The following is a 25,788-nucleotide window of genomic DNA, read 5'->3' as shown; positions in this document are numbered from 1 at the left end:
TTTTTGGCTTAATCGCCTATAAAAATCTTGTGTTTGCGTTTTTTAGTTGCTTTCTTTCGTTTCCATAATTGTTTGATATAGTTATTGTTTTTGAATTAAGGAATACTTAATCTCTTGATATTAGAAGATTAAATCTAAAATAAAATGAACAAATTGCAATCAAGATTAAGAAGAGAAAAATCTTTAAAAAAATGTTATATTATTATAATATTGAGGCTTTCTATAAATTAACGGTTCAAATTTCACTCTATAATAAAAATTGTTTATATTTGAAGTATTTGAAATTATTTGAAAATAAATAAGAATACATAGAGTGATGTCTTCGTTCGTTTGTCTCTCTCCTGACCGCATCATGCTGTCCTTCTGCTCCAACAGAATTTTGCGAGCCCCGTCTTCACTCTCTCTTGGGACTTTCATCGAACACCTTCCGACCTTCTCACCGTCAGCCTCCACCTTTCGCAGAATCAACCGCAAGGCATTCACAACAAACGCATCTCTCTCCACTCCTTTAATCGAAGCTCTAAGTCCTCGTCAGAAAGAGCAGATTGACCTATACGTCGACACTCTTCTTCAATGGAATCAGGCATCCTTTCTTCTTCCTCTTTCTATCTACTATGAAGTGCCTTCCCTGATATTGTTATGCTTTATGAGAACTGCAGAAGATGAATCTTACGGCTGTCACCGAGAAGAGTGAGGTAATGGAGAGGCATATTGACGACTCTATGGCGATTATACCGCCAATTCAGACATATCTCTCACAATATGGAACTTCGTTTGATGATCTGAAACTGGTAGACGTGGGGTCTGGAGCTGGTCTTCCTGGATTAGTCCTAGCCATAGCCTGTCCTGGCAAGTTACCTGTCATAATATTCACTTCCTTTTTGCTTCTTCGATTGTGCTCTAATGAAAGAGAAAAGTGTATTCGCTATCGTTTTTCTAGTGTTGAAGAGTTTATCCTCTCCTGAATAGAACTTTAACACATTTAGTATATATAATTAGGATTGATTTTATTGATGTTTCACAAGGATGAGATGAGAAAGAAAGTTGCAGGGGAGCTTGATTGATTTAACGCATTTCTGTTGTTCTGAACTTTGTGTAACTAACACCAGATTATCATGGTTTAGGTTGGAAAGTGACGTTGATGGAGTCTATGGTTAAGCGGTGTGCATTCTTGGAGCACACAGCAGGTCTTATTGGACTCTCAAATGTTCGAGTTATTCGTGGTAGAGCCGAGGTGCAAATAGTTTATTCTATTTACTGAAACTCTCTACAATTGAATTATCACTTCCCTGCATGTTATAAGTTTATAAGTAACAATCCTTTCAGTCTTAACCAGCTCACCTGGATGACATCCAGAACTACCTATGTAGTATCTTGTTTCATCAAGAACAATGGTCTCGCATGCTCTCTTTTTTTTTTTCAGTTATAGAAGGCATTTTGGTTTGTAAGCAGTCATACAATTTCTCTGCCAGTTTTCTTTATCAAATCCATTCAAAACCCAAAGTCACAAGTGAAATGGATCGATGGAGTATAGAGTATTATGGAATTATTTTCCACTATATGTTTTTCTCCAGCGTTATTTATTTCTTTAGTTCTTTTGTTTGTGTTTCTCAATGACTTATCATATTGCCAAATAGACAGGACTTTGGACAAGATCGTTCCACTAGGGAGATTTTTGATGTTGCAGTTGCAAGAGCAGTAGCAGAAATGAGAGTTTTAGGTAAATTAAAGGAATGCATAGCCATGATTGTGTATATCTTGGAACTCTTCGATAATGGATTCATTTTTATACTCCTTTTGACTTTCAGCTGAGTATTGTCTCCCATTGGTTCGAGTGGGTGGCTTATTCGTTGCTGCTAAAGGTCATGATCCTGCGGTATATTATCTTCATTCCATATCTACTTGTCTACTTGGATTTACTTATTTCTTTGCTACTTATTTCTCTTGCCTGCAATGTTTATGTAAAATGCAACGCATGGTTGCTTTCCATACACTATTAACTGCATGTGAGACAATGGAAATGCTGTCAATACTTCGCAACATCAGATTTAGTGCTGCATGTTTATAGCGGGAGTTCCAGACGTTGCAGTAAATAAGTGAAAAAATGAGAAAGTTTTATGGAAATTGGGTCCTGTATATGGTAAAGAGGATGTAAATGAAACTAAGAAAATCATCATTTCATATTTGTTTTTTGCAACAGTTGGAGGTTAGAAGAGCAGAAAAAGCAGTTAGTTTGATGGGTGCTTCAATACTGCAGATATGCTCGGGTAACTCCTCATTTCCTTCCTGTCATTCTGGTAATCCAGCTTTTTACATAAAGATAGAATGACCATTGACATTAATTAGGAAGATGTTTGATCGCTGTTAAACAACGTCTCCACTGATCATCCTTCTTACATAGTTTATAATGAAGGTCAACTTTTATAGCAATAAAATCCGTGAACACAAAGCGTTTTCATTTTTTTACCAACATAGACCAGAAAGGCAACATCAGATGGATACAAAAAACATCCTTCATGAATAGTGTTTGATTAATAGTTGAGAACGTAACAATTGTTACACATTTTATTAGACTATACTTCCTTTTAAAAAAAAATAGTTGAGAACGTAACAAAAACTATTTATTAGTATTTGCAGAAATTCTATCTTAACAGGTTGGTCGAAAGGAGATATTCCTTGTTGTTTTACATGTATCTTGATTAAGTCTAGACTTGGGAAATTTTACCTGCACCAAAAAAGTCTTAGCAAGCTTGGGACCATTGAAAATATTCAATGGTGTTTGCTTATTCCTTTTAATGTGTGTGCCAAGGCTGCTTCTTAGGTCTTTTCTTATTTATATGCATTTTTAAAATAAAATAATTGCAGTGGAAAAGCAAGGTAGATTATAGAAAAATATGATCATATATACTACATCACAATTTAAGTTGAGCTAGCAGCATTTGCAGTAGTTTCCTTTTAGAAAGGAAAATAAAAATATAAACAAAAAAGGGAACTACTGCAATGGTGCTAGTAGTTTCATAAGATGATAATAATGTTTTTCTTCATTAATCAGTTGAATCACATGGGCCTTATGGACAAAGAACTGCAATTGTGGTTCGAAAAGACAACCCCACCCCAAGGAAATATCCCCGTGATCCAGGAATACCAGCAAGATTACCATTGTAAAAGAGGCTCCATCTACTGCTTATTGTTTAATATGTAACAGTTGACGAAATTCTATAGACGCGACACTGAATTTGTATAAGTTATCATTTTACATTGTTATTTGAATGGAGAGAAGGTTGATTGATGTAATTCTATATCATAACTGTTGATACATTTAAATCCTCGGTTTCCTTTGAATTCATCTTATGTTAAACAGTCTTATTTTTCATCTCTGATTTTCTCTGTAGCGGGATTGATTAACTTCCACTTAAGCATTTTTTGGAGATGCTACAGCTGAATAGCATATAGTTCAATTACTTGACATGGCTTGGTCCAAACCTTCCAATTAATTTTTTTAAAGTAATTTTCTGTTATACTTTCTCATATACTGCTTTGTTTATTTTGTAGCTCATTGGCTGCCTCGTTCAACATTTTAATGTATCGGGTTTAATATGTCAAATCTCAAAGTCATGCTGAGTACAATTTCTTCATATAGTTTGAATGTATCATTTATCTTTAATACTATATGTTTCTGGAAAGCAACAATTTATTGTGAGATCTAGATTAGGAAGGCATGTTGACTATGCATGTGTGAATGAATGATGGTGTAGACTACTCAAATGACAGCCATCTAGGGTAATGATGAGATGAAGAATGTCATTTGTTATTTAGTGGTTAAGAGTTCAGACACACATTTAACATAAGATAATAATAATAATCTAACTAAATATGAGATATTCTTGGCTATATCTATGAGATATATTTGAATAATATATGATTTAACATGCAGTATTTGTTTTGGTGCAGATTTTAATTTGATTAGTATATAGATGTGTAGTCAATATGTGGTGATGTCTTCTTCCCCATGTGGGTCAAGAGTTCCATAAACTTGGAATGTACTCTGTCCTTTGCACTTATTTACTGTTTCCTCCAAATTCTGAAAGACCACTTCCATCACTATGTTTTCATTGAACTTGCCAGTCATGTGGACCAATTATATGGGCCCTTCATGGGTGGGTCTCTTTGTTTAATAACATTAAAGACCTCCTCAAAATTGGTGCTCATTACAGTTACTTTCTTTTTTCTTCTTCTTTACTTTTTAGGTTCTAAGTCAATGCCCTTTCTGCAAAATTTCCTATTTAATGGAAACAAGCATATGGATTTATGTAGCTTATGATGGCCAAGTTAATTGTGTGTCTTCAATGATCTTAATTACATTTTTGTTTAGTAAAAATCCCAGTTAGATGTCTTTCTTGTTTTCATTTGTAATTATAATAATTTTTTTTGTCACAAACATCATGTGGGGTATCCAGTTCTTCTGTCCACCAGCATATGTTGAAGTTGAACTTCAAATATACTTTTTTTTATATAATTTAGTAGAGAAGTTATTCTTTTCTTATTATTGGTTTATCTTGAGTGTTGCATATTGATATCCTTGTTATGCCTCAGATTTTACTAAGCTTTTTTTTACTCGGGTTGAATCTCTGGGGTAGCTGGCTAGCACGACTCCCCTTTACTTATAACGTTTTAATGAAAATTGAACCAGATTTTACTAAGCTTTACTATTGACTAGTTTGATGGTGATTATAACCCTTTTTACAACAACCTTTATGGCATAAGAAAGTGCAGTATTTAGATGTATCAGTATTCAAGCAGATAAGAAGAAGAATGACTAGACTTATGTTTTTCCATTTGACATTCCACCAGATAAACTGATTTGCCGGTTGTAAAATATGTCTTATACCAACTAATGATTTGGGTAAGCATGATAAAATTGGCATGATGATGCTTACATCATCATTTTTTTTGTATGGATCCATGCAGATGTGGATAAATGATAAATCCATTAAATATTGATTGGTGTCTTGTAGCAATAATGTATTGCACAGCACCATTAGCCGCTTGTTGCGTGCACTCTTGTACATGAAGTGTAGTATTACACCAATAATTTTTTTTTTGGAATTAAAGGAGAACTAGAATGACACCCCATAACCATTTCCCCCCGCTTAATCTCAAAACGCTTTCAGATGAAATCGAACCCGTGTATTACACCAATATTATACAAAACCATGTGGGTGTTAATACTGATTAACTCTTATTGTATTCCAATTCTTTTGCTATTCAATGTATGTGAAAATAGCTAAAGTTCACAGTTTCACTCATGGAAATTTAGAATACTTTCTATGAAGTATTAGTTATTTTCCCCATATTATTCTAACATCTACATGTTTCCACGTAGAGAACACTGTTTCTGAAACCGCTACTTGATTTTGTGTAGTATGAAAATATTATCGGCTGGTACAACTTTTTGATTTTGACATATCAGATGGAGTGGAATGTAAACACTTTCTAAATTTGCATGATTATGTAGATGGGTATTTTTGACTCTCAATATGAACCTCAGCTGTAGATTTCAGATTATGATTGGAGCTGCTGCTTCTCTTACACAGTCTGTGAACATCTTGACTATTATGTGTAAATGAGTAGTTCATTAGTAGGTTAAAATGTCTAAGTCAAATTCGGGACAACTATATATATTTTAATCTCAAATGTTTGAATATATAGATAGGATAGTATAAGTCAGGATGTTATGATGTACTTTAGAAATAATTGTGTAATAGAATGATAGCATATGTTGAACAAGTGGAATTTTTCTACTCTATTGATTAGATTTATTAATTATTGTTCAATGACATTAATACCCTTGTTTTCTTATGTGTAGGAAAAGGGCAAAAATTCTTCTGTAACCTTAAGTAACCTGAGTTTTATATTTGTTCTTCATGATGATGACTCAGCAAAAAGGCTGAACAGCCTGTCCATGAGTAAACTAATTAAACAATCAGGATTCAGGAAGCTGATTCTCCATTTCTCCATAGAAAATATTATCTGATCTGAGTCATGAACTCATTTCAGAAGGAACATAATAATATTTTACATAAGCCCTGACCCAAAAAAATAATTTTGTAGAGATAGATCTATGGAAGGGCAACAAAAATCTGCCAGACTTTCAATTCGCAGTCCAAACTGCCACTGTAGAGAAGGTATGCAGGTTTTGTTGTTGCATCATGAACATTATTAGGCTTAGTGCTTGCTGCTGCTAAACATTTGACAGGACCTCTGTGACCCTCCAATACTGCAAAGCAAGAATAACAATATCTCTCCATTTCCCTCCAAATTCTAATAGTTCTATCTGCAGATCCACTGAAAAGTAAATGATCAACCACAGTCAAACACAATACTGCCTTTGTATGCCCTATTAGCTCTCCCACAGCCACCATGTTACCATCACCATTTCCATTTCTCTCCCAAGCCACTATTGATTTGTCACTTGCTCCCGAAAATATAACCGACCCATCTGAGCTCACCGCAAGTGCATTGACACCCGAGTGATGTTTCTCTAGTGTGGCAACTAGAGAATGTCTTTTCTGGCCTACTCCTTTCTTCCAAACCTTTATCTTCTTGTCTGTTGATCCAGTATAGACATATCCATCGTTGGTTATAGCCACTGCGTTTATTGCATCGTCGTGTGCATTCCTGACAGACTCCAAGCATTTAAAGTTGTTTGTTTGCCAAACTTTTAGTGTCCGGTCCCAGGAGACTGAGTAGAGTAGAGATTCATCTTGAGATAGGGCTAACGAGGAAACCGTGTCCACATGATGAACCCATGTTGTTTTCTTGTGACGACGGATTTGGACATTGTTGTTTGGGTTTAGAAGTTTGATAGCCCGGTCAGTTAGTGTTGGAAGTGTAGCCAAGTGTGTAAACGGGTGGTTATTATCATCAACTCCATGACCATCAATTTGCCACACACGGATTTTATGATCTTGATGGGCACTAAAGAGTTTGTCAGCCAAAACAACAAGGAACTTCACTGCTCCCTTTCCTGTGGCTATCGTATTGTTTTCCATTATTAGTTCGTGATCCAATCCTGAGATCAATGAATCGCGTTTCCACAAGAGGATTTCTTTGTCAGAATTGCCGATGCATAGGAATTTTCCAGCGATAGCTAGAGAAGATATGTAGGAGTTACTTCCCTTAAGAGTGACAACACAATGGTTGTGGAAGTTTGACATTGTTTGGGAACTTAGAACTTGAAGTTTGAGAATATAGTATACTGTAAAGATGATGAGACTGGGAAGGAGAAGAAGAGGAAGAAGTTCATGTTCATGAGAAAGAGAGAGATTATGTTGAATATATATATATATATATATATATATATCATATATGTATAGTGGAAAGAGTTACCATAAAGACTTTGACAGATTTTACTGAAAATGACATGTTCCTTTTATTATTATTGTTTGGTAAAAAGTCTACCAGAAAAACACTCAAGTTGGTAGTTTTACACCTGAGAAAGTTGAAGTGACTTTATTTATCAACTGTATCCCAAACTTTTATAGAGTTAACTCATTATAACATATGCTTACACTGAATATGAGGTTAATTTCTGATGGTTTTGCAGTTTTTTGGATCCAACAGCCTCGATCATGGAATGTTTAAAAGGTTAGTTTTTCTACTTGGCTAGCTAGTAATTAGTAATATGTGTGGTTAATTTGTTGTGTCATTTAAAACTACCATTTTAGGAGCATTTTATTTCTTATATCGTTTGACCCTTTAATGATAAGTCACTTTGAGTTGATTTCAATGCTCGATAAAAAAAAAAAAAAAAAACCTTGTAAAAAGATACCTTTTTAGAGTAGGTACCTTCCCAAAAACCGCCCATTTACCCACAGCTGTCTAGGAAGTGGAAGACAAACAAACATTATGGTTTCTCTTGGAGAATGCATTGCCTTGACATTTGATCTTATCTAATATTTTGAAAAGACATATTTTAACATCTTCACTAATTAATTCTATGCTAATTTGAAGTAGTAATAATTAAGTTTAATTAGAAGTTTCACTCCTGATGATTCATCATTTTATGTGTATGATGAGTATTGAAATGGTTGGGGGATTAGAATTATAATGAGAATTAGTGCATCATATTCCATTAAATTAGGTGGAAAATCCTGCCATGTGCTCTTGATCTTGATAAATATTAGTAACTAACTGACACACTTAATTTTGTCTCCTTTGGTGCTGCTTGTCATTTATTTAGCTCTGTTTACTATATCTATCTATATATATATCTAATCTATAATCTTTACTTTCAATCTGGGTTCCGAGTCATAGCACTTTCTTCACCGTTTCAGATGTATGCTTCATTTTCCTCTGTGGGGAGAAAAAGTTAGGACACATGTTTATGCTTCATGATGTCTGTGGACAAAACTCTCTCTCCCTCACACACACACACTCATTTTTTTTTACCCTGGTTTAATTTTTTGAATGGATTAATCAGATCAGAATGTTTTTAGTGATAATCAATCTAGAAACCATGATTGGAATATTCTAACCAGTTAGTTTGTGGGTGAAGTGAGTAGAGTGATCTTCATTTGATTCTTGTCAAGTGTTGAGAAAGGAAGAAGAAGAAGGAACCCTTCTTTTGTGTGATATTTAATGAGTAGTTAGTTAACTAAAAGAGGGGAAATTAGGGTTTTCCTTCCCTTCATGATATACTAATGCATATTTTTTAGTTTCTTTACTAGAAGAGAGAATCTATATATATATAATGATGCTTAATTTTTAAAGTGTCCGGATTGCCAGGTCGAGAGCTGTGGTTAATTTGGATACTTGGGTCGGATCGTGGGTTGACCCGTTTTTAAATTTAAAACGGTTAAAAATAAAATTAAAAATGCTAGAGGTATGTTTCGAACTTGCAACCTAACAAAACAAGTACAACTCTTTAACCAACTAGGCTACAAAGACTTTATATTTTAAATTCAACACCAAATTTGATAAACGCGGGACGTTTTAATATTAATATAAGTTCAACTTTTTAACTAACTAATCTATATATATATAATGATGTTGAGTAAATGAATACTTGTGTCGGATTGTGGATTGACTCACCCATAAACTTAAAACGGTTAAAAATAAAATAAAAAATGTTATCCGTAATTTTTTTTACGATTTTTATATTATTACTCGTGCAAATGCACGGGCTAAATGCTAGTACTTATTTATTATTATTATTATTATGGGGTCTTAGAAGCACTCGAGAGAAAAACAAACCCTTATTCATAAAGAGAAAAGCCTTTCTTTCCACTTACCCCCAACCACCCAAAAGGAGAGAGTATATGTATTTTTATTAATACACTGAATTAGAACTTTTAAATAATTAAATACATGTTTATAATAATGTCTCTTAGTTATTATAATGTTAGGTGGAAAAATATTATAAATTTATTTATGTGATAATATAGTGACGAATGTTTATAGAATTTACAATGTGGTTTGATAGGATGTTTTTATTAAAAAAAAAAATCAATTTTATATATTATAGTATTAGACTATTAGTCTTGTATTGTATAAAAAAGTTTCATGTTAACTGTGATGCTGACAAAATATTTGTTAGTTTTGATGAAAAAAAATGATGTAAAAAACATAATTTGATATTTTTTAAAAATAAACATAAAAGTCTTATTTTATAGACTAAATATCTCAATTTTTTTCTTATGAACTTGTGAGTGTTCTAATTTTTTTTTTATTTCTTTTTTATATTAAATGATAGAAAAAGTAAATTGGATCATGAACATAGAATTATTTGTATATTTATTGAAGTAACAAAAATATATTTAATTTTGATCATTATTCAATTAAGCTGAAATATTGAGACAATTTTAGTTTTATTTAAATTTATGAATTATGAATTAATATTATGAATTAATAGAAAGTGATGTCTCTTGGTCCAACGGCCCTTTATGTATTTTTTGTTTGTTAAGAGGTTTACCGGCCCTATCCAACCCTATTTTTCTTTCAATTACACGCTCCCGTAGTTCCATTATATTAGTCAACAATAAATTAAATTATTTCTTTTAGTTTAATTTTATTATTTTTCGTTAAAACATTATTTCTTTTAGTTTAATTTTATTATTTTTCGTTAAAACAAAAAGCAACTTCTGATAAATGCATACTCATAATAATCTTTTATAAAGTAAGTTAAGCTTGAGTAAATATAAGGATAATTAACAAAAATAAAATAAATACATTTTTTTTACAATATTTGACTGTAAAAAGTCAACATTTTAAATTTGTTATTATTTAATATTTAATTTTGAAAATAATTATTATATCTTTTTCTCAAACCTTACTAAATTTTAAGATTATTATATAATGTTATTTTGTCCCTCTATTAACCAATAAATATAAAAATACTTTAAAAATTAATATTGTTATTTAAATATTATATATATATATTACTGTAATGTTTTTTTTTATTAAAAAAAATGTGTTTATCATTTTTTATTCATAATATTTAAAAAATAATAATACAATCACTTCATACTTTATATATAATGATTTTATTATTTTATTTAATTATGTTTTTTTAACATAGTTAAATATTTTATGATAAAAAATTAATATTTAAAAAAAAAACTAATATATTTAAGATCAAAAATTTTCTTCCTTTATATTGATATTTTAATAAATATATCCAATATATATTTAAATAAAAATAAATTTAACACTATACTTTAAAACTAAAAGATTAATATAATTAATATTATATATATATATATATGTTTAAATTTAAGAAATTAGTCATATAAGTCAATTTAGCACTATACTTTGAATGAAAATCCATATAATTAGTAATAACAATTTTTGTATATTTAAATTATATTTTTATTTCTATTAATATTTTAAATTATTAATTATAAAATATATATAAATAAAATTTTAAAATATAACAAATACATACTCTATACCACTATATTTTTTTTTGACATTTTTTAAATAATTAATAAATATCTATTATATTAATTTATATTTTATTACAACTCTATATTTTTGTATACAAAATATTAGAGTATTATGTTATTATTAAATAAAATATATAATTATATTATTAATAAAAAAATAAAATTAAAACAAGAAAAAATTAATAAAAATAAAATATTTAAACTAAAAATAAATAAATAAATATATTTAGTTAATATTTAAAATAATAAAAAAAAAAAAAATCTAAGCTGAACTTACCTATTTTCCGTTTAATTTCCAATCGACTAAAAACAGTGAATATTATTTTGAGAGGGAAGAAAAAGCAAACCGGAATCTCTCTCCTTCTCCCTCCCGCCGGCAATTTTGTCTCTTTATCCTTCACCACTCTACCGGAATCTCTCTCTGCACAATGCCTTTGCATCGTATATATACTAGTCCACTTTATGCTCTTCCCATAGAGCAATACTTGATCATCGACGACGATCATGACGTTATACTTTGTATTAGTCATCATCTTTTGTTTGTTTTCTCTTCTGGTTCAAATTCAATCGTCTACAATCGGAGTTAGCTACATCTCTCGTCTCCTACACACTCAGGACCGAGAGAGAACTTCGCCTTCCGTTCAGGTAGCCGCTGTTCGTAGCCTTGTCAATCGCCTTATCCCCTCCCATTCATCCACCTTCGATTTTCAAATAATCTCTAAGGTAATGTCATGCTTTAATTAACTCAATCTATGATTTATTGCACTTTAGTTAGTTGAATCATTTTGTATTTTTTCGATTCTATATCCGAAGTTTTACTTACACATATAGGTTAAGTTTCATTTACAGGAGCAATGCGGGGGAGAATCTTGTTTTATACTCACTAATCATCCTTCCTTCAATGGTTATGGCACTCCAGAGATTTTGTATGTTGCTAATTAATGGATTTTTCTACAGTAATGAGATTCCATAATTACTATTTAAATACATGAAATATGAATAATTATTCAATGATTGATGTTTTAGGGTTAGTTTATTGGCTGGCCGGCTGGCTTTGGAGGATAAGATTCCACAGTTTTTTAATTCACAACTAATTTGAGTCAATATTATCCAATTTAAATTAGGACACCTTTTGAAAGAGAAAATTAATTAATATATGATAGAGACTTAATTAAAATGCAAATTTAATTATAGTTTCAAAAAGCTTTTATTTTATTAAGGTAAAAATTTCATCAACAAAAGATTTTTTTAAAGCTCTCCCCAAATAAAGGAAATTGGTTGGTTTACACAAGAAAGTAATTGAGTATTTAGAAATAGTTCTTATTATTTCTGCAATAATGAGATGCCATCATAATTAATTACTGTAAATCATATTAAGAATTCATAGTTAATATATTTTAATGCTCAGGATTAGAATTGATTCATGTTTCAGAATTTTAGCCATTTATATTTCAAGAAGAGCATTTTTTTTTTCCTTTTTTAATCCTTAATTTCAATTTAAGTCGTTTTAAGTGAGAATTGAACCAGTAATCTTTGCTCCCTTAGTGAGTTTCAAGAAAAACATCTAATTGAATTGACTTGTTTCTGGATTTTTAACCTAACAATTGATTTTTTCATGTCTTTGATCGACTTTATTTCAGAATCAGTGGCTTCACTGGGGTTGAGCTAGGGGCTGGTCTACATTGGTACTTGAAGAATTGGTGTGGGTTGCATATATCATGGGATAAAACTGGGGGAGTTCAACTATCTACTGTACCTAAATCAGGCTCTCTTCCACGTCTTGATCATAATGGAATCTTAGTCCAGAGACCTGTACCGTGGAACTATTACCAGAATGCTGTTACATCTAGCTGTAAGTTACATTTCTATATCAATTTTTGGACTCACATCAAGTTGGTCAGAAAATTGCAATTTATTCTGACATTTACTTTGATACATATTTTTTCTTATCGTTATTTTACTTAACTTTGAAGATACTTTTGTTTGGTGGGATTGGGAAAGATGGCAAAAGGAGATTGATTGGATGGTTCTCCAGGGTGTCAATTTGCCACTTGCTTTCACGGGTCAAGAGGCAATTTGGCAAAAAGTATTCCGGGTAAGTAGTCTTTCACTTTGTTGGTTTCAGATGAATTTCCTTTAATGGACTATCTTTTTGCTGAGGATGTATTCTTGCTAATCATGTTGAGTTATAACATTGTGCATTCTTCATTTCTTTTGGATCATTCATTTCACTGGCAATTGTGTTAATATAACTGGTTGACTTCAACAATCATACAATCGATTTTGTAAACTTCTATAGATAATACTGAGATGAATGACTAGTATATTCCATTCATTTCCTCTGAACTTTTTTCTTTAGTAAAATAATCATTTTATAGTTTGTTGAAATTAGGAAAATGCTGTTGATAATCGAGATCTTGATAATACAAGGAGGACCAAAGACACCTGCACTACGCCTTGCAACTTTTAGTGGTTGAGTTTACCTTGACTAAATATGTGTGTTTCCATTGCATCTTGCTTTGGATATGATGATTATGTTACATTATATGAAACAAAATTAATCTCAAAGTTGCTTTTCAGCCATAAATTGTTTTTTTCTCCCTCAGGAACTGTCATTTACGCTGTGTACTTCCGTCTTAAATTTGGGATATCAGGCTCATATTTCTTCTCAGTGATCCTTAATCAGTTTGCCTGTATCTGACTGGACACAAAATAGTTCCTCTCCTTGTAATTTAAAAAAAAAGAAGGAAAAATTAAGATGCCATCTTCTTGTAAAAGTGTCAGAATAAGAGATTTAGATAGTTATAGAGTTTTTTTTTGGGTATTAAAGGAGAACTAGCATGACACTCCACAGCCATGGCCTAGTTATAGAGTTTTGACAGCACTTGTAGAGGAATGTTTGGAACCGAACAGATATATTCTTTAATCAATAATTTAATTTTATCTCAATCAATCTCATAGTGGTTTAACAAGCTTGCTTACAATTTTACTTTCTTTTCTACTGAGATATATGTACAAAGAAAAATATTGGTATATTACATCTTATGATCATATGCCTTGAATCATGTGTGTTTTCTCAATGTTGTAAGTTGTAATCTAGCGGTAATCCTCTTGGTTTACAGTTACTTCATTTTGCAGTCTTTTAATATTAGCAATTCAGATCTCAATGATTTCTTCGGAGGCCCTGCTTTTCTTGCATGGTCTAGGATGGGAAATCTGCATGGGTAAGTTCTTAAATTTGTTTTCTATCATCATATGCTATATCCTTCTCATTATTCTTTTATAGTTTCTTTTATATATGTTATTTGTAAGCCTTTTTTTCCTTATTTCATTTAATTTTTTTTCTTTTACAATTCAAACTCAGATGGGGAGGGCCTCTTGCTCAAAGCTGGTTAGACCAACAACTAATTCTGCAGAAGAAAATTCTTACCAGAATGCATGAATTTGGGATGACTCCAGGTGCTGTTTTAGTTATACTCCATGAAACATAAATTACTCTTCTTATTTAAGTTGACAACATAGATGTGGTTCCAAATCTGACATGCTTCATAAATTAGCCAAAAGAATGCATCTTTACCTTATAGCATCACCCCAAATAATAAATGTTCGTATAAAATGGGATGTGCTAGTATTTAATAAAATTGTCAAAATTATTGTGCAAATAGTTGTTCTTTTTTCCTTTCTATTCCGTCCAATAAACTAAGATGAATGTCTTTACTATCTCTTTCCTATGATTTCAGTGCTTCCAGCTTTTTCTGGAAATGTCCCTGCCGCATTGAAGATCAGGTTCCCATCTGCAAAGATTACACATCTCGGAAATTGGTAGGTAACAAAATGTTGGTAGTTCACTCGATAACTAGGTATTGGTTTGTCCGTACTGATGTTTGTTCTGCATGGCAAACTACTGTTACCACCATAACCTCGCATAACATATAGTGCATGTGCGAAACGTCACATAGGATTCCTCGAGTTTTACTTACTAGCACCTTTTCATTCTGGAGACGCCTTATGGATTATCTGTCAACATCTTAGAAGTTATATAAGTTGTCCTGTGCCTCTGTTTTAACATTTCTTTTCCTAGTCTGAAAAAAGAGTCTTAATTACAATGATATCAAAGGCAAGAGTTATGTAACACCGTGTAACTTGTTATTTACTCATACTGCATTAGGTTTACTGTTCGGAGTGATCCTAGATGGTGTTGCACTTATCTTCTTGATGCGACGGATCCACTGTTTACTGAAATTGGCGAAGCATTTGTTAAGCAACAACGAAAAGGTGTTTTACCTGGCTCATCAAGTGTTGCATAAACTCTCTTGTCAACTTTTCTTTTAGTGGCTTCCGTCTCTTTTTCAATTATAGTTGTTGTATAATGTTCTAACACTATGTATTTTTTTTTTGTTTCATTTGGGTTTGTTTTGATTCAGAATATGGGATGACTAGCCACATTTATAATTGGTATCCTTTTTTCTATAAAACTTCATTACATTATTAGATGACACTAAATATTTGAGCTGGTATTTATGTGAGGTGAATCTTCTACAGTGACACTTTTGATGAGAACACACCGCCAATTGATGATCCCGACTACATATCTTCATTGGGAGCTGCAATTTTTAAAGGAATGCAAAATGGGGATAAGGATGCAGTCTGGTTAATGCAGGTTTAACTGATACCAAATTTACATCAATATATCAATCACCTTATATTGGTCTTGCAAAGTTAATATTAAAAACTCAAAAGTTCAGATATAAACAGGAATTAGCTTTATTTTATTTTCCTTTTAGATTTACATTTGCCACTTTTTATATCCCAGTTATTTGCATTTTGTTCTTTATTTTTTTAGTAAAATATGGTTTATCAATGTAATCTAGCTTTTGTTTGTAGGGATGGCTTTTCTCCTATGATCCTTTCTGGAGACCACCACAAATGAAGGTGTTGCCTTTGTTCTCTGTTGTAATATTACATATATGGTCAAGATGATAAGTTATGTTTTTTTATTGGACATACAATACTTTGTTGAATTTTGTTACTAAAAGGAGGATCTTGGAGGCTCTAAGGTAATATGGGACAAGTCTTATAGAATGGTATGCTTGTTGGATGAATACTGTGTCCAATAATATCTCTTCCTTATAACATCAATGACCCTTGTTTTATTTTTATTACTAATGCATATGGAAACTTCATCCTTGGCTGTTTTCAAAATATTTGCATGTGATGAAATTTGGCAGTGTGATATATAGTGATATCACAATTTAAATGTTCATTTCTCTAGGATACTAAAGCTCTTCTGAGTGGAATGTTTTCTACTTTTCAGGCACTTCTCCATTCTGTTCCCTTGGGAAGGATGGTTGTCCTTGACCTCTTTGCTGAAGTGAAACCCATATGGATTACTTCAGAGCAGTTCTACGGAATTCCTTACATCTGGAAAGTTGTTTAACTATATTACACTTTTTTTAGCATATTAAATACTTCTTGAAGTTATGGTTGATTGTATACATCTGTGCACATAATACTCTTTACATGCAAGGAAGCATCATTATAGTCGCAATACTGTTCCCTTCTTCTTGACTGTGGAAACTATTTTTGTGCCCTATTAGGTGAGATTCAGCATGGCTATTGTTCTTACTTGCATCCAGTAACCTAACAAGACATTTATTGTTCTTGAGAAAATGTCAGAGCTCATGTCAGGAAGAGTATTGTTGATTCAGAAAAAATTATATCACGTCCAATCTTGTATTTCATGATAAATGAAACATGTAGAAGGGGGGATTACCTTTTTATTCAACAAAAGGTTGAAGAATTACTTTAGTTAGATCCGTCATAATTATTTTTTGCTAATGTGTTTCACCTAAATTACCAAGAATCATAGTTAGTGTGTCATGTCATGATTTACAGCTTTTTTTTTTCTGACTTGATGGAAATGAGTATATTAGTAGGACTTGGATTTAGGTCTTAGATTAGCTGAAAATGAAAAATTCCATGTAACCAGGCTCTTTTTTTTTTAATGTTTATGAATATATTCCTTTGTAACCACTGTTGATAAGAAGAGAGAAAGTCAATCTTTCTCTATTCTTCAATCCAAACAAGTAAAGAAAGAATTTGCTAAATCATTAGGAAAATTTTCTCCACTTGTTTTAAAAATGGCATGTTTAGTCATAATTCCTTTATTCTAATTACAGCAACACAATCTCCTACAGGTGTATGCTACACAATTTTGCTGGAAACAGCGAGATGTATGGGGTCTTAGATGCTGTAGGGTCTGGACCTGTCGAAGCTCGTACAAGTGAAAACTCAACAATGGCAAGTGTTATTTTGATTTATTTAGATATTTTATTTCTCCCTGAATGAAAGCATCTCTATATGGTTGTTTTCTATGCTTAAATCTCATTCATGAGTTTTTAAATTCCTAGTTCTAGTCTACTGTGATGCTTCTAGTATCAAATTTTGTTATGACAGGAGAAAAGGAAAGAAAGGACCGCTTAAATTTTTAGTTTTCATGCTATGTTTTATTTCTCATGATACATGCTTCCTTATGTAACAAGTGTTAGGGTTAGATATAATAGAGGGTTGAGATGGAAAGAGATGTAATGGATAAGGGCTGGAATAGTTCTTGAAGACATAATATGCAAAATAGTCCATAAAAATATTAGTTAGGATATAGAGTACACAAGTTAGTTAGGGATACAATTGGTATTATTGATTAATAATGTGTATACATAATAGATGATAGTAGATTTGTATAGGATATGCTTGAAATTATATTGAATAGACCTCTCATCACTAATTCTCCCATATACAATTTTGAACCATAATTCATAACACCTTACTTTCTCTTTGTACCAGGTTGGTGTCGGAATGTCAATGGAGGGCATTGAACAAAATCCCATAGTTTATGATCTTATGGCTGAAATGGCTTTTCGACATGACAAAGTTGACGTGAAGGTGGTATACCATCACATGTTTTGTAGCCATTGTCTTGGGAAATTCAAGAAAAGAATTTTAAAACTATTATAAGCTCATTCATTATAATTGGTTATTTTCTGTCCCAAATTTAAGAACAGTCTGACCAATATAAGAAAATTTTGGCTTTGAAGTGGTGTCAAACCTCTTAAAGTCCCAAAATATCAATTGATGAGGTTTTTTCATTTTTGGTATCTATTATATATCTTCTGGTTTGATAAAAAAAAATGTTACATTTGCCAGTTCAGGCCTATTTCTTGTTCATGTATGCATCATCCTAAATGTCCTGTTTATTGTGCTTTCAGACATGGATTGATAAATACTCCATTAGAAGGTATGGGAAGTTGGTTTCATCAATGCAAGATGCATGGAATATACTATATCACTCGATATACAACTGCACAGATGGTTCCCCCGTAAGTAAGCCTGTTGATTATTTCAAGCTTAATTTTCCTCTTCAAGAAGTCATACATATAAATTAAATTATCCATACAAGATTTAGATAAACATATGAAATATTTGACCCCAATATGATACCGTAACAGAACAAGAACAGAGATACGATCGTGGCATTCCCAGATGTTGATCCCCATTTGATCGTTGTGACAAAAGCACACTCAGGAGGAATAAAGCAAGCCAACACGAAATGGGCTTCCCTCGAAGAAGAAACCGACGACTCCTATGATAAACCTCACCTGTGGTACGAAACTTCAGAGGTTATAAAGGCTTTGCAACTATTCCTTACAAGTGGAGATGAACTCTCTGGTAGTAATACATACAGGTCAGATCGGTTGAGGATTAGTAGTATAATAGTATTTTCTTGGATGAAGTCCTAATTTGTTTGGAACTTTGATCATCATCGTCATCAGATATGACCTTATTGATCTGACAAGACAAGTATTATCAAAACATGCAAACCAACTGTTCTTAAAGATTATAAAAGCTTATCAGTCAAATGATAAGGGTGGGGTGGATAAGCTGAGTAGATCATTCCTAGAGCTCATAGAAGATACAGATGCACTCTTAGCATGCCATGAGGGCTTCCTTCTAGGACCTTGGCTCGAGAGTGCAAAGAAACTGGGGTTAAACGATGAACAGAGACGACAGGTAAAAAACTTACTTTTATTTCCTAATTAAGAAGTCAATAACAATGCATGGATGGATGCATGCAGTATGAATGGAATGCTAGGACTCAAATAACAATGTGGTTCGACAACACAGATGAGAAAGCGAGCCTACTTCGCGATTATGCGAACAAGTATTGGAGTGGGCTTTTAAGAGGTTATTATGGTCCAAGAGCAACCATCTATTTCAAACATCTAATCCAGAGTTTAGAGAAAGGAGAAAAATTTCCATTGAAAGCATGGAGGATGGAATGGATTGCACTGACCAATAACTGGCAATTAGGACAGGATCTGTTTCCTACTAGACCCATTGCAGCAGATCATGCCCTCAACATTTCCAGGTGGATTTATGACAAATATTTTCAACCTTATTCTGATCATGCATATATATGATTTGCAAAAACAAACTCGACCAAGGTGGACCGGTGAAAAGAGTCAACCTATGAGACCATAAAAGTCACGGATTTGAAATATCTGTATCTCCCATTATTGATCTTCTTCTAGCAGCTTGGGTTAATGTAATAATAAAAGATTACTGTAAGAATATCATATCCATAATCATCTGATAATTAATGATATTCTTACATTTCCATAATCATATGATAATTAATGATTGAGAAGGTATTTAAGGTCCATGTAGACATAGAGGTGTTTCAAAACAAATTAATTAAGCTGTGTACGATGAATTAATGCATGTGATCGATTGGAATATAATTTATCATGTTTTAATTATGCTCTAAGTTTATAATTTAATATTTTATGCTAAGAATTCAAATGAGATCTCAAATATTAACCATCCAGTTCATACCTCAATTTTAATAAGAAGAAGTGATTTAAGACTTCAAAATTAAACTAAATTGACAAATTGTTTGATTTAAGACCATTAAAATAATGAATAATATTATGACCCACTTTGGAAGCATCTTGAATGTGAATTTAATTTTTCTTCCGAATTGAAAGCACATATAAATAATAACAAATATTTATTTAATTAATTTATCTTTTTATAAGAAATTAATTCTCACGTAAATCAACAAATGTTTAAAACATTCTTTTAAAGATATATATACATATATATCAACTTCAAATGATGTCATTAATATATATATATATATATATATATATATATATATATATATATATATATATATATTCTGGAATTTGCTGGAAATAGTTAAATAATAAATTGACTCCTTTGAATAAAGCAATCTTATCACGTTATGAATACATATCCGACACCTACATATAAACTTCTTTATATTATTATAAAGTCCCCCACCTAATAATTAGGTCAAAAAAGATATAGATATGTTCATCTCGACTTAAGCAAACAAAATAATGTGCCATAAAAATTACAATTATTGTATTCTTTAATTTCTTCAATTTAATGAATCAATACTATCCATTACTAACACTAATCCTACACATGCAAATAATAGCACATTAGAAAATAACAAAATATTTAATAACAGACCAAAAAAAAATTACTACCACTAAAATTGCCTTTAATTTGACTATATTATCCAAATCAAAAGAAAATGTCTGAAAATTTTATTCTCACTCAAAACTCAGTTAAATGGATTAAAAAACAAACAAAATAAATACTAAAATATTTATTATTTAAAAAAAAAATCATTATGTATTAATTAATTAATATAGATAGATAGAAAGCTAAAAGATTAGATTTATGTTAGAATTCATTTAATAGTTTATAATAAATAGAGCATGATCTATATATAAAGTATAAACTACTTAAAAAAGCGATCAATCGATTTAAATAATAAATTATTTTCTTTCTTTATTATATGATCACTCTCTCCATCAAGCGCACACTTCTTCAAAGCATAGAGTCATCATCCAAAGAGAAAGAGAGAGATGACAATCACGGTGCCTTTCCGTCAGCTGTTCATCGACGGCGAGTGGAGAGAGCCTGTACGAAAGAATCGTCTTCCTATCATCAATCCTGCTACCGAAGAGATCATAGGTTTGTCTATCCCTTTCTCTCTGTGAATTCATGGATTTATTCAACTGTAATGTTAATTAATGCTTTCGATTCTTCTCGATTACAGGCAGCATTCCTTCTGCTACTTCTGAAGATGTGGATCTTGCTGTGGACGCCGCTCGAAAGGCCCTTTCCCGGAACAGAGGCAAGGACTGGTCCTCCGCGCCTGGGGCTCATAGAGCCAAATATTTACGTGCTATAGCTACTAAGGTTGTTTTTCCTTTCCTTTCTTCATTTCTCTCTACAACAACCTATCATACTTAATTATACTAATTCATGTCTCTTGCAATGTTAGATTAGTAAAATATAATCAAAGTCTTATGTGTATGAAACTATTAGATATAATTAATTATTTCCGTAACTCAGGCTGCACCGAAGCTTTTTATTGTTGATCGATCTTCTTATGTGAACGTTTTTTCTACAGTTATTATGATTATTTGGAGTCTTGAGTATGTTTTGATTTGCTTCTTCTTTCAGATAAGAGAAAGAAAGTCGGAAATGGCAGAACTGGAATCAATGGATTGTGGAAAACCATTGGAGGAAGCTTTATGGGATATAGTATGTCATGATGCATTTCCTCACAGAAATGTCTTGCTTTTCGATTGCTTATGGATTTGTTTTGTTTATACTGATAGGATGATGTAGCGGCATGTTTTGATTACTATGCGGATCTTGCTGAGGGCTTAGACACAAAGAAGAAGACTCCTGTTTCTGTGCCAATGGAAGAGTTTAAGTGTCATGTTGTTATGGAACCTATTGGGATTGTTGGTTTGATCACACCATGGTATTTAGATTTAGAATGTGTTACAATTTGTTAAACCAAATAGATCATGTGGAATTAATTATTTATTTATTTCTTGTTCTGGAAGGAATTACCCTCTGCTAATGAGCACATGGAAAGTTGCTCCTGCCTTGGCTGCAGGTTGTGCTGCGATTCTCAAGCCATCTGAGGTTGCATCCATGTAAGTTTATGAGCTTCTTTCTAATATTTGGTCTTTGCTTGGCTTGAGCTAATTTCATTTTTATTACCCACTTGCTCGTTTCTTTTTATAATACAGAACATGCTTGGAGTTGGCTGCTGTGTGTAGAGAGGTGGGCCTTCCCCCAGGTATCCTTAATGTGCTGACAGGTCTAGGCCATGAAGCAGGTGCTCCTTTAGCCTCTCATCCCGATGTGAATAAGGTTAGCTTATCATGCATGATGCAGTTGTAGATTCCCCAACATGTGTTTTTCTGCAAATAAAAGATGCCTTTCGAAAGAACAAAAACTTAATTCTCAGCATGTAGTCATGTACTACTCCTTTCATGATTAGGCTAGCTACAAACTTGGAATGTCACATTACATATGGTTTGATACACATCTACTAGAAGATTAAAATAAAATTCAGAAATTAAGAGAAGACTTGTTTTGAAGCTGGATATATACTTCCCCATACTAGATGCAGTTTTTTTGGGGTGAATTTATGTTTTAATAGAAGTATAACATGTGTCTCACTCTCCTTATAGGTTGCTTTTACGGGAAGTAACATGACTGGAAGTAAGATTATGGCTGCTGCATCTAAACTTGCCAAGGTATAGTAATCATACGTGCAATGTTTTTACATCCATTGTCAAACTTCCTTTCCCCTTGTTAGTTCACTATATACCATGCTAAAGTATTGTCTTGCTCTTAACATTTGACAGTGATTTTTTTTCATCTTTCTTGTACCCTGTTTGTTTGCAGCCTGTCACACTTGAGCTTGGGGGAAAAAGTCCCATTGTTGTCTTTGAAGATGTTGACCTTGACAAGGGTGAGTGATAGCATTTCTCATCCTATGCTTAAACTTCACAATTGATGAATTTAAATACTGGGGGTATTCTTTTTAAAAAAAAAATACTGGGGTATTGTGATCCAAATTCAACATATTAATCAAATTTAGGAATATTTAGCTATTAGTATTTTTTAAAACCAAAGAACTTTTTCTCTTAAATGTTAAATTTTGTTTTAGCATAGTTGTCAAAAGGGCGACTTCTAATAAATACAAACATTGTGTATACCAAATCTTGATCATGTGACTTGTCCATCAGGCCACGATGAATTGGTTAAACCAAATACCTCGTGTATTAAAACAAATTATCGTAAGTTACATATTTTTCTTTCATAAGTACACAAAAACATAAGCACGTTAAAAAGTTCATAAGTACACAAAAGCACATTAAAAAGCAGGAAAAATGGGAGGTTTGGATCCGCATAGGCACTAGTTCCACCCCTCACCTCTCATCATCGACAAATGAGGTTGAGCAGATCTCACAATCTATCACTCCATTAAACAAAAATCAGAAATAACCAGTCATACTCACTCAAGTCAAAGGATGTTCCAAAATGATCACCGGCCCCCACTCATCAGAACGTGAACGTCAAATCCTGCGAAGCAATCCCGAAAGAATGTTCAGTGCTCCAAATCAGGCATCTCGTAAATGTTGAGATCCACTTTAAGATGGATTCCCTTAACTTTGATGACGTGATCCAGATCGATCCAAATTTAGTCCCTTTTTCCTTTATCTCTTAGTATTTATCCTTGAGTTTAAAACAACCCATTAAAAAAGCCCTTGGAGCTGATTATTATTTTGTTCAAGTTAGCCTCTGAATTCTTCTCTACTGACATATTGCATGATTGGCAGCATTAGCAATTGATCTTGTCATATAAAAGATAAACATATGCTAACACTTCGATTTTTCTTTTATCTATAACTTGAATCAGCTGTTGAGTGGACTATCTTTGGTTGCTTTTGGACTAATGGACAGATATGTAGTGCAACATCTCGCCTTATTCTGCATGTAAGTGGAATAAATAGATGCAAAAAGCACTTCATGTTTTCCCAACTTTATCATGTAATTTCAGCATTTGCGATTGTACACTGCAAAAAACATGCCATATTCTGCAGATGATTCATGAGGATACGATAAGCTGGAGAGTGTTATTCTGTGATATTATGCAATCAATAATAATTTTATTGCTTTATCATTACTCAAATAACATCACCATGTGGGCAAAAATGATAAGGTCTGGGTATCAAACATGAAAACATGGATCTAGTGCAATAACCTGTTTGTGGACTCTCTTTAATTGCAACATGTGCCATGTTTAGATTGTCTATCATTCTGATTTGATGACTTGCCGAACTTGCTAGATGTTTTTCCTTAGTTTTTTCTTAAAAGGTTATGCGACTAGGGAAGGCAATACACCATTTTTCATATATTTATGCTTTCCTGATTAACATAGAGTTCAATGTAAGCAGAAGATTAGTTAATTATAATAATTGTTACAGGAAAGTATAGCAACAGAGTTTCTGGACAGGATTGTGAAATGGACCAAAAACATTAAGATTTCAGACCCCATGGAAGAAGGTTGCAGGCTTGGCCCAGTTGTTAATGCAAGCCAGGTGAGTGGCTTCTAAATTTTCTCTTAATATTAATGCATTACATGACAATTGACAACAGTCAAATTAAAAATATTACATATGCTTATTATATCTAGTCTAAATTAATGTATAGTTTACTTGATTTTTTTGTGCTCTAGTATGAGAAGATAAAGAAGTTCATTGCAACGGCTAAGAGTGAAGGTGCAACCATCTTATGTGGTGGGACCCGTCCCAAGGTAGGTTGATTTTTCTTTTTTGCATTAAGAAAAGTACATCCCTCTTACTACTTGTATACAAATGACAGAATTTGAAGAAGGGATACTTTCTTGAACCCACAATTATAACTAATGTAAGTACCTCCATGCAAATCTGGAGGGAGGAGGTCTTTGGCCCGGTTCTTTGTGTGAAGACATTCAGAAATGAAGATGAAGCCATTGAACTGGCAAATGATACTGAGTGAGCATATTCTTGCGGTTAAGTTCTCTGATGCATGTGTTTTCCTTCAGGCTGCATTTGACACTTGTTGATTTTCCTCAGATATGGCCTAGGAGCTGCTGTCATATCAAAGAATCTGGAAAGGTGCGATAGAATCACAAAGGTAAAATAAATCTTTGAGTGAGTGGTGTCACAAATATATTTAGTTCCATTTGCAGTCCGTTTCTTCTACATTAATATTGAGAGCCTGAGAGCCTATTTGAAAACTGTATTGCCAAAGTTTAAATGGAAAGTGATTTTGTCTTCTTTTTTGGTTGGTATAAGATTGATCATGGGCTTGATGTGGTACACTATTTTATTTGTTTGTTTGTTCAGGCTATAAATTCAGGGATTGTATGGGTAAACTGCTCACAACCATGCTTTGTTCAAGCTCCTTGGGGTGGCAACAAGCGTAGCGGCTTTGGGCGCGAATTAGGGCATTGGTAAATATCTTTTTTGAGTTGGTCTGGTCTAAATATAAGAAACAAACAATTTCGCACAAAATGATTATTTATCGCTTTTTTTTGTGTTGTGTAGGGGACTAGAGAACTACATGACAGTAAAGCAGGTTACTGAGTATGTCTCCAATGAACCATGGGGTTGGTATAAGCCTCCTAGCAAACTCTGATTATTATTATTATTATATGGTAATTTACACTAGTTGGAGCTTCAAAGGTAAAACTGATATCCTGTGAAAGAGATAATTCGGTTTCAAATAATAATAATAATGCATAAATTTGGAGTATGTTGCTTCTTTTTCTGTCAATATTCAATAATCCAGACTGAATAGCTTTTGTTATTATGTTGTTTAATGTAATTTTAATCATTTGGTTATTTCCGAAGACATAACATCATTGACCTTTTAATAGAATGAAACCCTA

The 25,788-nt window shown here is 32.5% G+C and overlaps 4 protein-coding genes across 4 annotated transcripts; 3 read left to right on the top strand and 1 right to left on the bottom strand.

The window, feature by feature from the left end:
* Positions 1-316: 316 nt before the first annotated feature.
* LOC124914455 (ribosomal RNA small subunit methyltransferase G) lies at positions 317-3,342 on the top strand. The gene is made up of 7 exons (XM_047455008.1): positions 317-583; positions 660-849; positions 1,125-1,234; positions 1,642-1,720; positions 1,809-1,876; positions 2,201-2,267; positions 3,053-3,342. Exons 1-7 carry the CDS (start codon positions 317-319, stop codon positions 3,163-3,165), a joined length of 894 nt encoding a protein of 297 aa, XP_047310964.1. The 3' UTR covers positions 3,166-3,342.
* Positions 3,343-6,018: 2,676 nt separating this feature from the next.
* On the bottom strand, positions 6,019-7,264 carry LOC124916573 (protein JINGUBANG-like). The gene has a single exon (XM_047457304.1). It carries the CDS (start codon positions 7,215-7,217, stop codon positions 6,120-6,122), a length of 1,098 nt encoding a protein of 365 aa, XP_047313260.1. The 5' UTR covers positions 7,218-7,264; the 3' UTR covers positions 6,019-6,119.
* Positions 7,265-11,296: 4,032 nt separating this feature from the next.
* On the top strand, positions 11,297-19,570 carry LOC124916572 (alpha-N-acetylglucosaminidase-like). The gene is made up of 18 exons (XM_047457303.1): positions 11,297-11,669; positions 11,796-11,872; positions 12,587-12,798; positions 12,920-13,041; positions 14,085-14,170; positions 14,311-14,405; positions 14,687-14,768; positions 15,115-15,221; positions 15,371-15,401; positions 15,489-15,606; positions 15,831-15,878; positions 16,261-16,370; positions 17,144-17,246; positions 17,790-17,888; positions 18,212-18,322; positions 18,452-18,687; positions 18,776-19,013; positions 19,079-19,570. Exons 1-18 carry the CDS (start codon positions 11,451-11,453, stop codon positions 19,421-19,423), a joined length of 2,439 nt encoding a protein of 812 aa, XP_047313259.1. The 5' UTR covers positions 11,297-11,450; the 3' UTR covers positions 19,424-19,570.
* A 1,282-nt stretch (positions 19,571-20,852) lies between these two features.
* On the top strand, positions 20,853-25,709 carry LOC124913942 (aminoaldehyde dehydrogenase 2, peroxisomal-like). Its single transcript, XM_047454387.1, has 15 exons — positions 20,853-21,014; positions 21,100-21,242; positions 21,510-21,590; positions 21,668-21,816; positions 21,902-21,994; positions 22,091-22,214; positions 22,538-22,603; positions 22,755-22,821; positions 23,773-23,849; positions 24,341-24,454; positions 24,592-24,669; positions 24,738-24,889; positions 24,971-25,031; positions 25,244-25,350; positions 25,445-25,709. The coding sequence occupies exons 1-15, from the start codon at positions 20,906-20,908 to the stop codon at positions 25,533-25,535; spliced, it is 1,512 nt and encodes a 503-aa protein (XP_047310343.1). The 5' UTR covers positions 20,853-20,905; the 3' UTR covers positions 25,536-25,709.
* The last annotated feature ends 79 nt before the right edge of the window (positions 25,710-25,788 follow it).

The sequence above is a fragment of the Impatiens glandulifera genome, chromosome 9, assembly GCF_907164915.1.
Source record: "Impatiens glandulifera chromosome 9, dImpGla2.1, whole genome shotgun sequence".
In the NCBI taxonomy this organism is placed as follows: Eukaryota; Viridiplantae; Streptophyta; class Magnoliopsida; order Ericales; family Balsaminaceae; genus Impatiens; species Impatiens glandulifera.
This window is presented reverse-complemented; position numbering and strand designations above follow the sequence as displayed.

What these genes read in the sequence shown, in the direction of transcription:
- LOC124914455 (XM_047455008.1), top strand. Translation starts at nt 317, where the DNA reads ATGTCTTCGTTCGTTTGTCTCTCTCCTGACCGCATCATGCTGTCCTTC. An exon ending in CTAAAGGTCATGATCCTGCG is followed by an intron (nt 1,877 to 2,200) that starts GTATATTATCTT and finishes TTTTTGCAACAG; the next exon opens with TTGGAGGTTAGAAGAGCAGA. An exon ending in AATACTGCAGATATGCTCGG is followed by an intron (nt 2,268 to 3,052) that starts GTAACTCCTCAT and finishes TTCATTAATCAG; the next exon opens with TTGAATCACATGGGCCTTAT.
- LOC124916573 (XM_047457304.1), bottom strand. Translation starts at nt 7,217, where the DNA reads ATGTCAAACTTCCACAACCATTGTGTTGTCACTCTTAAGGGAAGTAAC.
- LOC124916572 (XM_047457303.1), top strand. Translation starts at nt 11,451, where the DNA reads ATGACGTTATACTTTGTATTAGTCATCATCTTTTGTTTGTTTTCTCTT. An exon ending in CAAGTGAAAACTCAACAATG is followed by an intron (nt 17,247 to 17,789) that starts GCAAGTGTTATT and finishes TCTTTGTACCAG; the next exon opens with GTTGGTGTCGGAATGTCAAT. An exon ending in ACGATGAACAGAGACGACAG is followed by an intron (nt 19,014 to 19,078) that starts GTAAAAAACTTA and finishes GGATGCATGCAG; the next exon opens with TATGAATGGAATGCTAGGAC.
- LOC124913942 (XM_047454387.1), top strand. Translation starts at nt 20,906, where the DNA reads ATGACAATCACGGTGCCTTTCCGTCAGCTGTTCATCGACGGCGAGTGG. An exon ending in CCATCTGAGGTTGCATCCAT is followed by an intron (nt 21,995 to 22,090) that starts GTAAGTTTATGA and finishes TTTATAATACAG; the next exon opens with AACATGCTTGGAGTTGGCTG. An exon ending in CAGTTGTTAATGCAAGCCAG is followed by an intron (nt 24,455 to 24,591) that starts GTGAGTGGCTTC and finishes TTTGTGCTCTAG; the next exon opens with TATGAGAAGATAAAGAAGTT.